The sequence below is a fragment of the Podarcis melisellensis genome, assembly GCF_964234715.1.
Source record: "Podarcis melisellensis genome assembly, chromosome: 6".
Lineage (NCBI taxonomy): Eukaryota > Metazoa > Chordata > Lepidosauria > Squamata > Lacertidae > Podarcis > Podarcis melisellensis.
The window spans coordinates 81,367,475-81,385,080 of NC_138538.1; the positions used below are offsets into that span (position 1 = coordinate 81,367,475).

The 17,606-nt window shown below is 42.5% G+C and overlaps 1 protein-coding gene across 5 annotated transcripts in view; it reads left to right on the plus strand.

The window, feature by feature from the left end:
- The window catches only part of KCNT2 (potassium sodium-activated channel subfamily T member 2), a 222,334-nt gene extending 216,404 nt beyond the window's left edge, over window positions 1–5,930 (plus strand). For all 5 annotated transcript variants that reach the window (XM_081914811.1, XM_081914813.1, XM_081914814.1 and 2 more), the window contains 3 exons: window positions 461–761; window positions 2,843–2,927; window positions 3,385–5,930. In XM_081914811.1, the coding sequence (XP_081770937.1) occupies window positions 461–761; window positions 2,843–2,927; window positions 3,385–3,496 (498 nt within the window). In that variant the 3' untranslated portion in view covers window positions 3,497–5,930. The remainder of the gene's footprint in view (window positions 1–460; window positions 762–2,842; window positions 2,928–3,384) is intronic.
- Window positions 5,931–17,606: the final 11,676 nt, after the last annotated feature.

Consider the following 17,606-nt stretch of genomic DNA (forward strand, 5'->3'; position numbering starts at 1 on the left):
CACTTCTATGCTGAATGCAGATGTGTTGTTGGAACAGTGAGGTGCAAACCCAAATGAATGAATATGCCAAAGTATTTGGGCCTGATAGCCTTGGTGAGATTTAGCCATCACCTTCATGTTCTGCCCTTTATTTTTCTTCTGCATACTCTTTCACCAACACCATGCATTTTGTGCAATACGGCCTTAAGTGATTCCATCCCAACCAAGTTCTTCCTACAATTGTCTAAAGGTTGGTCCAATGAGTTTCGCCAAAGAAATTCATAGCTTTTCTTTTGCATGATTCATATCATGGGTCTACTGTGGCAAATATTGGCTGTATTGAATAGTGGAACTGGAGGCAGGGAAATGAAAGGGAGGGGAGAGGCATTGTCCTGAGTTATTTTTTTAAAAAAATGATAAATGGGAAAAGCATTTTCAAAAGGATTTAATTTCTTGAATGTTTTGGTGTTGTTGTTTTTAGTCTCAAATTTCCATCAGTGTGGAAGAATGGGAGGACACTAAGGATAATAAAGAACCGTTTAACTGCCGTAGCAACCATCGTAACTCAACATCGAGTGATCAGTCAGACCATCCTTTGCTGCGACGGAAAAGTATGCAGTGGGCTCGGCGGCTGAGCCGAAAAGTGCCAAAGCACTCGGGGAAAACTGCAGAGAAAATCAGTCAGCAGAGAATGAATCTTTACAGAAGGTCAGAAAGGCAGGAACTTGCTGAACTGGTGAAAAACAGAATGAAACATTTGGGACTTTCAACAGCAGGATATGGTAGGACATTCCTCTCTAAAGATAGATGCAACTTTCATTTTATGTAGCAATGCATTGGATGAAAGAAAGTGGCTGCATTCCCTTGCCAAAGGCTCGTCAGTGAACTTTAGAAATAGTGGGATAAGAGGGCAGACCCCCTGATAGATAAATAGCTCTAGAAAGCAGGGAATAGGTATGAATGGACAGTTCTTTCAGTGGAGAGAAATAAGGTCCCTTACAACTATGTATTGGGGCAAGTGCTACTTCATTTCTTCATCATTTTTCTGGAATTAGTGATAAGCAAAGAAAAGGCCAAGTTTCTGGAATACATCAAATTATTCAGGTGAAAACCCAAGCAAAATATGTTTCTTGTGAAGAAAATGAAGATCTGGCGAATATTTCAAATTTGGTAAGGTAAGGGTAAAGGGACCCCTGACCATTAGGTCCAGTCGTGACCGACTCTGGGGTTGCGGTGCTCATCTCACCTTATTGGCCGATGGAGCCAGAGTACAGCTTCCGGGTCATGTGGCCAGCATGACTAAGCTGCTTCTGACGAACAAGAGCAGTGCACGGAAACGCCGTTTACCTTCCTGCCAGAGCAGTACTTATTTATCTACTTGCACTTTGATGTGCTTTCGAACTGCTAGGTTGGCAGGAGCAGGGACTAAGCAACGGGAGCTCACCCCGTTTTGGGGATTCGAACCGCCGACCATTGGATCGTCCAGTCCTAGGCTCTGTGGTTTAACCCACAGCGCCACCCGCATTGGTAGCCACTTTCAAATCATTTCTAGGTTTCTGTACAGGGTCATCATTTTTCTTTTAAAAAACAAATAAACAATTTTTTTTTTACTAAAATGCTTATAAAAGGATTAATGATAATTGGTTAACTATAGCTTTCTCAGTTCATGTAATTATAAGAGCTGGAAGGGACCACAAGAGTAATCTAGTCCAGAGGTTCCAAATTGGTGGTTTGCAGACCCCATGTGGTCTGTGGCACTATTCATATAACAAAATCTACCACAGAGATAGAAAAAAATCAAAAGTAGGGGGCCCATGGCATGGCTTTTGAAAAACAGGAGGTCCACAGTACTTAGCTAATTGGGAACCACTGATCTAGTTGAACCCCCTGCAATGCAGAAATCTTGTGCCCAATGTGGGGCTCAAACCCATGACCCTGAGATTAAGAGCCTTGTGTTCTACCGACTTTCAGAAGCTATCATGCTTTCATAAATAGTATAATAGAGTAATATTCAAGCATTTCAGACCAGGACTAACCTTTTGTTCCTCCGTGAAATACAACGTGGGACATACTTTCATTGATGATCAAATATTTTATACAGTAGTACCTCGGGTTAGGGATGTGGGTGGCGCTGTGGGTTAAACCACAGAGCCTAGGACTTGCTGATCAGAAGGTCGGCGGTTCAAATCCCTGTGATGGGGTGAGCTCCAGTTGCTTGGTCCCTGCCCCTGCCAACCTAGCAGTTTGAAAGCACACCAAATTGCAAGTAGATCAATAGGTACCGCTCCGGTGGGAAGGTAAACGGCATTTCCGTGCGCTGCTCTGGTTCTCCAGAAGCGGCTTAGTCATGCTGGCCACATGACCCGGAACCTGTACGCCAGCTCCCTCTGCCAATAAAGCGACTGGACCTAATGGTCAGGGGTCCCTTCACCTTTACCTTTAACTTTACCTCGGGTTAAGAACTTAATTCATTCTGGAGGTCCGTTCTTAACCTGAGGTACCACTTTAGCTAATGGGGCCTCCCGCTGCTGCTGCTGCTGCTGCTGCTGCTGCTGCGCCGCTGTCATGCAATTTCTGTTCTCATCCTGAAGCAAAGTTCTTAACCCGAGGTACTATTTTTGGGTTAGCAGAGTCTGTAACCTGAAGCATCTGTAACCCGAGGTACCACTGTATTTCTCTTTCACTTTCTGCTTCCCCTACCACCTCATTTATTCTTTATCTTTTCAATAAAATAAAGTGGTGGTTTTGGTATGTTTGCTTTGACCCATTATAGACCTAAGTATGACCTTCATGTCTGAGTCATTTGAAGTACAAGCCACACATCCTTTATTATTCTCTCTCCCTCCCTCTCTTTCTCCTATAGATGAAATGAATGATCATCAAAACACTCTTTCTTATATTCTGATCAATCCTTCTCCAGACACACGACTTGAACTGAACGATGTTGTGTAAGTTGAAGTCATAAAACATAAGAATTCACTTCTAATTTGCACTTTCATGCAGCAGAGAACATTTATTTCTAAAGCTTAGCTGGGAATTCTCATTTTTTTTAAACATTCTCAGCTTGAAATTCGAGAATTAAGCAGAGTGAAATATTTTGGCGTCCACACACAACACAACTGCTTCCAGTGTGCATAATCCTGATATTTCAAGCAATAGCACCCAGCGCTGCATGTCATTTATCTTGTCTATTTACTCATGGAACTGTCATGAAGCCAAATTGGAGTGAAGGAAGCAATGCTTGCTCAACAAACCATCTTGGTTTGTTGAAATAATTTGTGGAAGGTATGCATGATACATAGATATCAGTTGTGCTGTTACTAGCTATGATAGGGAATCATTGTGAATTCAGTTGGGAGTTTTATTGTTAAATCTAATGGCAACCGTATGTCTATATTTTTGTAGATATTTGATCCGCCCAGATCCATTGTCATATGTTCCAAACACTTCATCCAGCCGGAAAAACAGCTTCTGCAACGCCGTTGCACAGGACACCAGGGAAGAAACACAGCTTTGACGCTTCACACAGATCATTGATGAAAGGACGTTTTTATACAAATAGCTGTTTTGAAATTTAGTGAAAATAAGATGATGGATTTATTATATCCAAGCCTTTAGGCATAATGGTCAGCTAACACACACCGGGCAACTACTTTACTGTAACCACAGGAACGATTGTGAAAAGCTGGGTCTGGTTTCAAAAAAACTAATCTGTCTTGGAGATAAAAATAACAAAGAGAGACTAAAATCAAACAAGTGTGCCCAGAGTGTTGCTCAGTGAAAGGAGGATTTTAATGGGGAATCTAAATGGATTATTTTTTCAAAGAGATATTAGAAATTAATATATTCTTTTCTTATCCTGGTTTTCGTCAGCCGCTGTGGGGAAGTGGCTCAGTTCTTAACCATGCTGTGTACAGCATTCCTTGTTATTTCTTTGTCCCACAACCATAAACTTCTGGTTGTTGCAGTTAAATTAAAAATCAAAGGAAGTTTCAGGCAAGTCCTACCATCTTAAAACTGGAATTCAAAGTGAATGTTCTGAAAATTCCCTGCTTGGTGACAATAACCCAGTATGCATTTCCGCTGTTTTTAAGTTTGTCGCGTTTCATATCTCTCCTATAGCCTTTTTCAACCAATTTAAATTCCTGGCTAATTGAAAACATTGTTTGTTTAGATTTGTAGCCCTCAGCGTTTAAAGACTCAGGGCAAATGTAGCATCACAAACAAAAATGCAGCAATCAATCTCTGTACTAGAGACTCACAGTCTAAAGGAGAGTGGTGTGGCTAACAGCTCAGCATTGTCTCCTGAGTTTGGAAGCCAGCAACCTGGTAACCACAGTCCTGCTTGCTGTCAGTGTACGAAGACGTAGAAGTTCAGAAGATTTTATCAGACTCAGGCAGAAAATTAAGCTATTTTGTACACTGGATTTGGGGGGGTGTGTGTGTTGTGAAGCGTCTGTCATGAAGAGAGAAGTGCAGAATGATTGGGGGTACCTGCTACTATAGCAGTGCTGAAGTTAAATAAATGGCTTGCTCAGTTCCTTGGCCACAATTTAAAGACAGGATCTTGTGCATTGTTTGAAAAAGCAAGATGTATGGAAGGTACGATGGCCTATGAAATGTTCAGACAACAGGTAGCTCAAGGTCCACAGGCTTGTAATCTTTCTATGAAAACGTTTCTGCCAGACAGTTTAGCACCATGCTGCTACTGTATGGAGAAGGATTTGTCCACAAGACAGTCATTCTGTAAGAAAACGAGAGAACAGTTTTTTCGCTGGAGAAGGAGCTTTGAAAGCCGGAAGAGACCTACAGATCTTTGGGGCGGGTGGGTTGTTTTTAGTTTTTACAGATTTTCAGTTGCCTGCCCCTAGTCTAAGCCAGTAGTTAGACTATAACTTTGCTGGAGTCATGTTCTGCAGCGTAGTTAATCTAATAATTCATTCAGTCCTAATCCTATGTAAGGCAGGCCAAAAACCAGTTGGTTAACATTGATGTTGTTCTTGACTGCGATTTAGCCACACCTACGGCCTGATTCATTCATTATTGTTACTGTATGGGAGCTGCTTCTGTGTCACGCCAGTTAATGTCTTTTGGTCTGGACAGCTTCAGATGCACATGTTGAAGGAACATGAGAATTGTGAGGTTGTGTCAGTTTCTCATATTTTTTCAGTCTTAAATTTAGTTCTCCATGTTTGTGAGTATTTATTATTTTAAAAGAGCCACCATGAAAATTCATCAGCGTTTTGATGCAAATTTCTCCTAATATACACAGGTTTGTATGCAACTTTGCCTGTTATATACATTTTTGCAAAGCAATTTCCCCAGATAAACTGCATTTTGTATGTTATTTTCACTAATATATGCATTTTTAGGCATACTCTAGTATATGCATTTTTGTACACATTACCTGGATGGAGAAACTGCGTAGCAAAATTCGGGGAGTTATGAATTCAAAGGATGACTGTGTGTCGGCTTGTATACTGTTTCAGAAAATGCAAATTAGGCAGGTTCATCCTTAAATGCAAGCTGAAATGAATTTCATCCCCATCCCTAAGTATAAGTAGGGATGTTTATATATTTTTTACTAAAATAACAGGAGTACATACATATTACTACACAAAGAACTGTTGGGACATGACAAATGGAGTAGGTTAGGGACAACGTCGCCTGTTGTTTGAAGTCCTTATTAGTGTTTCATGTATAGGTTATGTTTTCTATATTGTTTGAAAGAGCTGTTATAAGTTTGTGTGTACAAATCAAATGACGCCAAAACTGCTCAGCAAAACTATCCGTGCATGTGACGGTAGCCTACTGCATACGACAGTATTTTAAATGGTTGTAATATTTGTTGTAGGGAACCAGCTATTGTCCCAGCCATATGCACTAACAGTTTCTTTATTTCTCTTTCTTCCATGTGTCAACTATGTGAATTAATAAAAGCCATTTTCTTATGCAGTGTCACAGTGGTAGCAACTTCTCTCACAACTCCCCCCTGTGTAGCTATGCCATCTGAAGCTCAAGTGCCCATTTCCATGTGTATAGATACAGCATGTTGCAGGGCGGAGGTCTGTGTCATGTTTTTCCAATTGTTCCATCTGTGCAAAAACTCCAGCTTGCCAGATGGAACAATACCCTCTCCATCTTCTCCTGACACCTTGAGCAAATTTCATAGGGTATGGGAAAAGAAGAAGGGGGTGGTGGAAGACCTGTTGTACAAGTGGAAGTTCTTGTACAGGGCTTTCACCTTCCACTGATTGAGCTAGTTAGGTGAATGCTGCTCAGAATATTTTCCCTCCTACTTGCTTCTTGGGTGTGTGATTTGTACAGGCTGACAACAACTCATTGAAAAATCAGCGGCTGGTTGTCATTGTGACATGGCTTCATTGAAAAATCAGAGGCCCTCATGTGGCAATTAGATATTGTTGTTATTGCTGTTTTTTAAAAAATCCAATTCATGTGAATGAAACCTTTTTTCCTATGACCATGAGGGGAGGGGACGGCAACCAAGGAAGAAAAGGTTAACCTTCTGCACCTTACATGTTGTGAGCCTTGAAAAATCACCTCCACTTGTCTGGTAATTAAGCTTGGATTGGGGGGACACTCCTATTGGTTCAGATGGGGAAACAATGACAGTCAAAGAGGAAATCGGGAAGAGAAGAGACGATGGGTAGAATATGTGTAAGTGTAAGACAGACAATGTGAGATGAAGGGGTTCATGCTTGTTTTTGCATGTGGTTGTGGGGATGGGGAATAATAGTGCCATGCCTTTTTTGTAAGGGGACAGCGGCTGGTTGTCATTGTGACATGGGTTCATAGGAATTAATTCTGTATCCTTCGTCTCCTGGTCAAAGTGTTGGAAATTTGATGATCCCAATGTTTTCCAGTGAAATTTTGCAACTTCACTTAATCATGCAGTTTCTAACACATTGGTCAGGAGACAAAGGATATAGAACTAGTCCCCATAAGCCTATGTCAAAATGCTGATGAATACTATTCTCTGAGCCACTTAAAATTTCAATAATTTATGGTCTGGAGAATAATATCAGAACATTTTGACATTTACTGATAAAAGTCCAAACAATTCCATTTCCAAACTATATCCATCAACAGCAATTACCATGGTATGGGCAAATGTTAAGGAAGGAAGGAAGGAAGGAAGGAAGGAAGGAAGGAAGGAAGGAAGGAAGGAAGGAAGGAAGGAAAGAAGGAAGGAAGGAAGGAAGGAAAAGAGGGGGGGAATAGGCTCATGATCCTAACATTTTCCAGTGGAATTTTACAACTTCACTTAAAATCTTAAGATTCACATTTATAGGATTTCCCCCCTGGCTAAACTGGGATGCCTTCCCTATGCCCCCCCCCATTCCAACAGCTTAATTTTGATCTCCTTTTTTTATAATATTTTATTAAGTTTTTTCCATACAAGTACATATTTAACAAACAAAATAAATTTTCATAGCATCCTTTCATTCTATTGTGGACTCCCTCACGTCTCCCGCTTCCACTTTCATCGTTACAAACAGATTTTTCCAAGCAAATTATCATCTTGTTTATAATCTTGAATCCAATATTTAGGTTAAACTCAGATATGAAATTGTAATTCAATGGTAGACAGTTATTTCTACTCTGACTTCCTTGTTAAGATTCAACCAAATTACAATACTTTTGTAAATAAGTCTTGAATTTCTTCCAGTCTTCTTCAACCTTCTCCTCTCCCAGGTCACGGATTCTGCCCGTCATCTCGGCTAATTGCATATAGTCCATCAGCTGCATCTGCCATTCTTCCAGTGTGGGTAGATCTTGGGTTTTCCAGTTCTTAGCAATAAGTATCCTTGCCGCCGTTGTAGCGTACATAAAAAATGTTCTGTCCTTCTTTAACACGTTCTGGCCGACCATGCCCAGAAGGAAGGCCTCTGGTTTCTTGGTGAAGGTATACTTAAACACCTTTTTTAATTCATTATATATCATTTCCCAGAAGGCCTTCACCCTAGGACAGGTCCACCAGAGGTGAAAGAATGTTCCTTCATTTTCCTTACACTTCCAACATTTATTATCAGACGAATGGTATATTTTAGCCAATTTCACTGGGGTCATGTACCATCTATATATCATTTTCATTACATTTTCCTTCAGAGCATTACATGCTGTGAAGTTCAGCCCAGTGGTCCATAACCTTTCCCAGTCCTCAAACATAATGTTATGCCCAATATCCTGGGCCCACTTTATCATAGCCGATTTAACCATTTCGTCTTGTGTGTTCCATTTCAGCAGCAAGTTATACATTTTTGATCTCCACTCTTCCACATATTGCCATTGTCCATCCTTCTGTTTCATCCATTTATCCGGCTTTTCATTCCATCCAGTGTTAGGGAAGAGCATTTCACCACATAGATTCTTCAGTTTTCTGCCAGTCCTTCTGTTGCACACAAGCAGAACGAATTTTCAGCAACAGCACTTTACAGTTTCCTAAGCAAGGATAAAGAAGAGATTTGTGCTACCTTTGGTAAGGAGAGGTTTATTCATAGAGGTTCCTTCATTGAGTAATTGAGTAGAGGTGCTTGCAAAAGTGAACATCACTGCAGAACTCCCCTGCCATGCCACATGACAAATCATTTTTCAAAAACTGGCCTTTTTTCAGAAGCAGTTGTGGGAAGTGAGAATCTATTGTTAGAGGTAAAGTTTTTTTTAAAAAAAAATATTACTTGACTGGACTTGACAAAGTTTTGTGCTACCAGATAACATGCATAACAGGCCTTTCGTTTTTAAAAGATTGTACGAAAAAATAATATGGGCAACACAACATTTGACATCTGTCTGGTTAAATTGCATGAAAAATCGAACCCCCACCAATTCCAAGAAAGATGTAGCAGCTTTCAATTATTTAGAAGAGGAACAGAATGCTTATAGGAATTGGACTATTTCGTTGCATATTCATGATGCTTTAAAATGGTTATTGCTCCCAAATTCGCAAAAGGAATAAAATATCCGTCATAATATAAACTAGCCTTGGGTGAATTTTCCACCCCTATCCCACTTAATTCACAATTCACTCATTCATTCCAAGCTTCTGTCTTGAAAATGCAAGGAAATTTCTCTCCCTCTCTCTCTCTCTCTCTCTCTCTCTCTCTCTCTCTCTCTCTCTCTCTCTCTCTCATGCTTTCCTGGCAATTTTCTCCCGTTCCACAATGTTGGGGCACACACACACATTTATTTACTTAATTTTGTTTTAAATATTCCTGCTCCTCAGCCAAACAATGCACCCAGAGCAGCTTGGCAGAACTGTCCTTGCCCTTGTTGCAATCTAATAGATATGAAACAAGAGGGGAAGGGATTGCATAACAATTGAATAAGAATGACAACACAGGTGTGGGTGAAAGGAGGCCACAACTTTTGTTGACTACAGTGAGTAGTGACTATGTTGGTTTACCACCTCCTCAGTGCCCACCAGTCTCCTGGCCTGAGCTGACAGAGCTAGTCTCGGAGGCCATGTTGAGGACTTCCTGACTACTGTTTTGGGGAAACTTCAACATCCATTCCAAGACAACTGGCTCTGGGGTGGCTCAGGACTTCATGGCTGCCATGACGACCATGGGGCTGTCCCAACATATCATCAGCCCAATGTACATTGCAGGCCACACTCTGGATCTTGTATTCTCAAGAAAGAAGGTGATATGAAAGTGTGGGAGGGATAATGGTCCTATCACTTCCTGCTGAGATTTAGGTTTTCAGCAACTTTCCCCCTCTGCAGAGGTGGGGGACAAATGAGGACGGCCCGGCCTTGGAGGCTGATGGATCCAATGGGTTTCCAGAAAGCTCTGGAGGATTTTCCAACTGATATAAATGATGCTGCAGTTGAAGCCCTGCCTTCTGTCTTGCCTGGGCTGGATGAGAGCCAATAAACAAAACTCAATCCAGATAAGACTGAGGCACTGTTAGTGGGTGGTTCCCTAGACAAGATAGATGGGAAGTTGCCTGCTCTTGATGGGGTTACACTTCCTCTGAAGGAGCAGATACATAGCTTTGGGCAGTGGTTCTCAACCTGTGGGTCCCCAGATGTTGTTGGACTACAACTCCCATCATCCCTGACCACTGGTCATGCTGGCTAGGACTGATGGGAGGTGTAGTCCCATCTGGGGACCCACAGGTTGAGAACCACTGGCTTAGGGGGACCTTCCGGAACCTTTTCTGTCACTTGATGGCCTTGGTGGCACAGCGTGCCTTCCATCAGCTTTGACTGGTGGCTCAGCTTTGCCCATATCTAGATAGGGAAGGCTTAACTTCTCTTGTCTATGCTCTGGTAACCTCTAGGTTAGATTACTGCAAAGCGTTTTATGCAAGGCTGCCTCTGAAGATGTTTGGAAACCAGCTGGTTCAGAATTTGCTGGCCAGGGTGCTACCTTGCAGGGTACAAGGTGATTTGAGCATGTAATGCCACACCTGGCCTGACTGTACTGGGTGCCAATTAGTTTCCAGGCCCAATTCAAAGTCGTGGTTTTGACCTACAAAGCCCAAAACGGCTCAGAACAAAATACAGTGGTACCTCTGGTTACATATTTAATTCGTTCCGGAGGTCTGTTCTTAACCTGAAACTGTTCTTAACCTGAAGCACCACTTTAGCTAATGGGGCCTCCTGCTGCTGCCGCGCCATGGGAGCATGATTTCTGTTCCCATCCTGAAGCAAAGTTCTTAACCTGAGGTACTATTTCTGGGTTAGCAGAGTCTGTAACCTGAAGGGTATGTAACCTGAAGCGTATGTAACCTGAGGTACCATTGTACTGTATAAACTTGAGTATAAGCCGACCTGAATATAAGCTGAGGCACCTAATTTTAGCACAAAAAACTTATTGACACAAATATAAGCCAGTTCAACACACCACAAACCTGGTGGTGGTGGCAACAGTAGAGGGAGAACAAGCAGCCTGAAAGGGCTCCTTTCGGGCCGCTCATCCCTCCGCCACCACCTCTGCCACTCACAAGAGCGGGCATAGAAGCCGCCGTTGGGAGAGGCACAGCACAGTGCCTCTCCCATCGGCGGCTCCTGTGCCTGCCCTTGCGAAAGGAGGATGGCACTGGCAGAACCAGCAGTGAGAAAGGGCTCCTTTCGGGCCGCTCGGCTCTCTGCCGCCGCCACCCGCCTCACTCGAGTATAAGCCGAGGGGGGCTTTTTCAGCATAAAAAATGTGCTGAAAAAGTCGGCTTATACTCAAGTATATACGGTACCTCAACTATCTCCTCTCCCTATATGAACTAACCCAGACCCTGTGCTTGTCATCTGAGGCCCTTCTTCATGTGCCTCCTCCATGGGCCTTTCCTGCAGTGGCTCCCTGTTTATGGAATGCTCTCCCTGCCACCTTCCTTACATATCTTTAGGCGCTAGGCAAAAACCTTCCTCTTATTCGAGACATTTGGTCAATAAACAATCTATGGCCTTTTAAGCTTTTTTGGGGGGGTTTGTAACACACACACACACACGATCCTCAGATGAACAGTGTTATAGAAATTTAATAAAATAAATAAAGTGGAATTGGCATGACATTGAATCAGGGTCCGTATCCCGTAAGACTTCCTGTCTGAAGACCCGCTAGGTCCTTTCATGCTGGTCAGCTCCCATGGTATTCCCATACCTGAAGACCCCTTAAGAAGACTCCTAGTGATGTTGAGAGTTGTATGGACTCAGAACACCAGCATTCCAGGTGATTCCATGTTTACCATTAATAGCTGTCTATACCCAACTACAGGGATGTGGGTGGCGCTATGGGTTAAAGAGCCTAGGACTAGCCGATCAGAAGGTTGGCAGTTTGAATCCCCGTGACGGGGTTAGCTCCCATTGCTCGGTCCCTGCTCCTGCCAACCTAGCAGTTTGAAAGCACATCAAAGTGCAAGTATATAAATAGGTACCACTCCGGTGGGAAGGTAAATGGCGTTTCTGTGCGCTGCTCTGGTTCTCCAGAAGCGGCTTAGTCATGCTGGCCACATGACCCGGAAGCTGTACGCTGGCTCCCTCAGCCAATAAAGCGAGATGAGCGCCGCAACCCCAGAGTCGGCCACGACTGGACTTAATGGTCGGGGGTCCCTTTACCTTCACCTATACCCAACTACCTTTGATCCACCATTTTCTTTTAAATAAGCAACTTAATACTAGGCTAGGCTTTGTAGCTAAGTGCTTACTTATTGAAAGAACTCTTGCAAAGAGAAGCATATTCACAAAAATAATTCTGTCGTGTAGCATTAACATAGCACACAATCGATCCAATTAGCAATTCTGCTGCCATCTAGAATTTTTGCATATTCTCGTTAATTGTGAATTCTATCCACATGAGGGGTGGTTTTTTCTTTTTCTTTTTCTGGAGTGAACAATATGTCATTATAGCCTCTGAAATTCCTCGCAATTACGACTCAAAAATACATCCAAATGAACTATCCAAAGTTCTGTTCAGTGTTCCAATTTTGAAGCATCCCGTTTTAATGCATCAGGAGGTTCTTTTGTATTGATTTATTTATTCGCCTCATATGCATCTCGTACTCTTTATTTCTCTGGCTAGCATGGCAAGGGCTCAAGCCTGCCAAGGTTCAGACTGCCAGGCTGAAAAACATGTGGCAGCTACTGGCCTGTGCACAGTGCTCAGATACTTGACACGGACTGTGTCTAGTCTCTGTCACTTTATTCCGCTTAAGTCCATCCTGTCCCATTTCCACATTAAACTGCTTTTTAAAAAAAACTGCAGGAAAATGTCTATGTAAACACATAGGCAAAGGTAAAGGGACAGAATTGAATTAGAGATGAACATATGTATATGGGACATGGATTGTCAACAGACTGATTTGACCAACCCTAAAGATAAAGGGACCCCGACCATTAGGTCCAGTTGTGGCTGACTCTGGGGTTGCGGTGCTCATCTCGCTTTATTGGCCAAGGGAGCTGGCGTACAGCTTCCGGGTCATGTGGCCAGCATGCCTAAGCCGCTTCTTGCAAATCAGAGCAGCGCACGGAAACGCCGTTTACCTTCCCGCCGGAGTGGTACCTATTTATCTACTTGCACTTTTTGATGTGCTTTTGAACTGCTAGGTTGGCAGGAGCAGGGACCGAGCAACGGGAGCTCACCCTGTCGCGGGGATTCGAACCGCCGACCTTCTGATCAGCAAGTCCTAGGCTCTGTGGTTTAACCCATAGCGCCACCCGTGTCCCTATGTAAACACATACTTAAGAATTTATTTATTTTAAAGCATTAAAATATTAAAAATCTCCAAGTGGTATGGAACATAAAAGCAAGAATATCATTTAAACAAACAACAACATAAAACTAGAAAAAGAAACAATACTATAAAAGCTTATAAAAACAAATTAGGAACTCAAGCAAATAAAAACCAGGTACTGATCTTCATGGATCAGGAAAAGCCTGAGGGTTGGGGGGAAGACAGGTATTTACAAGGCATCTGAAGCCAGTGATGGTTGCTGCTTCACATATTGGAGAGGGGAGGGTATCCTGCAGTGGAATGGCTATTATTATTATTATTATTATTATTATTATTATTATTATTATTATTATTATTTATTTATTATTATTATTATTACCCCACCCATCTGGCTGGGTTTCCGCAGCCACTCTGAGCAGCTTCCAGCACACATAAAAACATAATAAAATGTCAAACACTCAAAACTTCCTGAAAAATAGTGGAAAATGCCAGTTTTGGGGTCACCAGAACAAGGATTTACCCAGAAGGAGTGCAGAACACACATACACGTGCTTTTGACTCACCAATCTGTAGCCCTGCTCTCTGTAGGAAGGTAGAGATGGACTCCTCACCTGCCATTTGGTGTTAAAACCAGACAGCCACCAACTTGCTTTCTATGTGCTTAACACATGGATCTGCCACTGTTAAATTGTGCTGGGCCCTGATTTGTCCAAGATCGCCAAACAGGTGAGTTGCAAAGGAACCACTGACGGAATCCATAAATATTCAGGAAAGCCAGCACATTTGACACATCTGCTGAACCACGCTGCTTCATTACAGGGCTAATTACCCTGGAAATGGATTTTGCCTGCTTGAACAGATGACTGCCTCTTGGGCACACCCAGCAATTCCAGACTTTATTTAGCTGCCTGACAGGAAGCACCCCTTTTCAACCTTTTAAAAGGCATTTTCCACATTTACACCCATTTAACATGTAAATTATGTCCCTCTCAAATGTACAGCACATGCATAGGTTAAAGCCTATATTGATCTCCGCTTTGCATTCTAACCTCTGTTAAATTGTTTATTGAGGTCAAGCTGAGATCAAGCAACAGAAATGAAAACGTTAGGTCCATGAATGGTTTAGTTAACCTTGAATTATGCACACATGCGACCTAGTGCAGATGTTATTTAAATGTATTGGTGGTGCAAATCGAGGATAATCTTGATGGGCACAAGAACATTTCAGGAGTTTGAGTACATGGGAAATGCAAGGGCCAATTGTTTTATTAGGCATTAGTTGATTAGTAGTATCTTAGCTGTAAGATCAGGGATAGGTGACTTGTTGGTGCCTCCAGATGTTTCTGGATTACAGCTGGATTACAGCTGAAGCAACTCAACAACATTTGGAGGACCATCATTTTCTCCAGTGATGTTCACTGAGGCTTCTTCTTCTTCTTCTTCTTCTTCTTCTTCTTCTTCTTCTTCTTCTTCTTCTTCTTCTTCTTCTTCTTCTTCTTCTTCTTCTTCTTCTTCTTCTGTGATCACTTGTAGCCAAGTAAGATTGTCTTCCATAAACATGGTTTTAACAGTGAGCCTGTAAGTGACTGTAGAGGCCATTTCTGGATCCACATGTCCTTCCACAGTGGGGACATAGGTTTCTGGGCGGGAGTTGATCACGGTGAGGGTTTGCCAAGCGTGCCTTCCTCTTAGCACATTTCTCCCTTTCGTCCTGAGTTCAAAGCCCAAAACACCTTTGGTAAAGGCTGTTGGAACACTTGCAGGCCAGTGTTTCCCAGTTGTCAGTGTTTATTTTTTTAGATTTGCCTTGTGAGAGTCTTTGAACCTCTTTTGTTGACCACCAGCATTATGCATTACCCACATTTTAAATACAGATAGGTAGCCGTGTTGGTCTGCCATAGTCAAAACAAAAAAAATTCCTTCCAGTAGCACCTTAAAGACCAACTAAGTTAGTTCTTGGTATGAGCTTTCGTGTGCATGCACACTTCTTCAGATACACGTATCTGTGTATCTGAAGAAGTGTGCATGCACACGAAAGCTCATACCAAGAACTAACTTAGTTGGTCTTTAAGGTGCTACTGGAAGGAATTTTTTTTGTTTCCACATTTTAAAGTTTGGAATAGAGTAGTTGCTTTGGAAGACGATAATCAGGCATCTGCACAACATGACCAGTCCAACAAAGTTGATGTTGAGGGATCATGGTTATGACACTGGTGATCTTTGCTTTTTCCAGTACACTGGCATTAGTTTTCCTGTGTTCTCAAGTGATGTGTAAAAATTTTCGGAGACACCGTTGATGGAATCGTTCGAGGAGTTGGAGTTGGTGTTTATAAGTGGTCCGCGTTTCACACACATACAGTAAGGTTGGTAGTACAATAGCATTTTGGTTTCCCTGCAAATGTCCCAGTCCTCAAACACTCTGGACTTCAATCGGAAGGAAGCTGAACTCGCAGAGCTCAGGCAGTGCTGGATTTTGGCATCAGTGTCAGCCCTTGTGGAAAGATAACTGAGGCAGTGTGGGTGGAGCACCATTGCTCTCCTGGCTTCTCAAAGTAGTAGTGCACTGGCACTTACCAAAAGCTTGGCCTGGAGCAATGTAGACTGGCACCACCATCACAAGCTGCACCAGACCAGACAGCCCATCACCAGCAACCCACTGTGATGGGAAGCTGGGAAACCAACAGTGCTCCAAAGCATCGCCTCACCAGTTGCTACTGACTCTTCCCAGTCCTACTTTAAATGCCGCAATGCAATGAGATAAGACACAGCCCTGTGCAGGTCTCCTCAGTTGTACTCCCTGTCCGTTAGGCCAGCTTGCTGGTCATTTGACCTAATGCCTTGTGTTCCCAGAAGAGATGACCATGAAGGTAACACGCGAGTAAGCCGCTTCCCTGACCTACAACTAGCAAAACTGTACCATGGAAAATTATGCCCATAATTTTAATTCTGTTTTCATTTCATTTTATTGATTTACTGACATGGCTAAGATTTCAGAAATGAAATCTCATTATCAGAGCCATCCCCTCGGGCTCGGAAAGATTACCATGCTATGTGCTGTACAATTACTTGATTGAAATTGGACAGATGATCATAATCTCTGAAGCGGCAGACAGGATGCCAGTGAGGAAGCTGGTGAGGATAATGGGCATGGCTAACTTGGAGCCATTAATTCCAATGGGTCTACTCTGAGTAGGACTTTCTTGTAGCTTCCAACTTGAATGATTTAACACTGTAGCATTAGGGGAAGGTCTCAGTTAGCAGTGAGGAGTGAGGGATATTTTGCCCTTCATGAAATAGGGATTTTAAAAAATTGTTGCTTAAGAAGAAGAAGAGGAGGAGGAGCTTGGACATGATTTCCTGCCTTTCACACCCCTTAAGGAGTCTCAAAGTGACTAACAATCTCCTTTCCCTTCCTCTCCCATCACAAACACTCTGTGAGGTGAGTGAGGCTGAGAGACTTCAGAAAAGTGTGACTAGCTGATACTGAGTTGTGAGAAGTGCTGAGAAGTGTAATAAGAATCAAGTTTCTCATGATCTTGATTAATGTCTGTTACTTCTTTGCTGCTTCTTTTCCTTTACAACAGTGTTTATTAATTGAACCAGTCTTGAGGTTCTGGATTCTGTCCCTTTGAATGCAGAGAATATCATTGATCTGAGCTGTCTCTTTGCGTGTGCCTCCTCTGAAAGTGACAGTTCTAGACATTTACCGTATTTTTCGCTCTATAAGACGCACCAGACCACAAGACACACCTAGTTTTGGGAGGAGGAAAACAAGAATTTTTTTTCACCTGAATCTCAGAAGCCGGAACAGCAAGAGGGATCGCTGCACAGTGAAAGCAGCAATACCTCTTGCTGTTCTGGCATCTGGGATAGCTGCGCAACCTGCATTCACTCCATAAGACGCGCAAACATTTCCCCTTACTTATTAGGAGGGAAAAAGTGAGTCTTATAGAGCAAAAATTACGGTATATGGCAGAGACAGGTGACACGGGAGTTGTGGCACTCCAAGCAGTTAACTAGTTTTCTTCCTTGACTGAGTCATATCAGTCTTCTGCTTTGACCCTACTGCCAACTCCTGTAACAGAATATTATTCCCATTGGGAAGGTGTTTCCAAACCTCCATCCAGTTAAAATCACCATTTTCGCCGGTCATCAAAGAGTAATCAGGCTGTAATGTCTTTGCTCTGCAGCCTTTGAATTTCAATGAATTGCCTAAGAGCCGAAAGCACTTCATGTCAGTACCATTTTCCTGAAGCTGCCCATTTCCTTACACAAAAGATTATTTTAATTACAGTGATATCTCCTGCTAGTAAAGTTTGATACCTGTAATGAGACATGCCATTTTTACATTGTTAAATGGGCAAAGCTCAAACGCTGAAGGCTTCTCTTTGATCTTGTAGATGAAGATAGCAAATGGGAAGGGATTAAAATAAAAA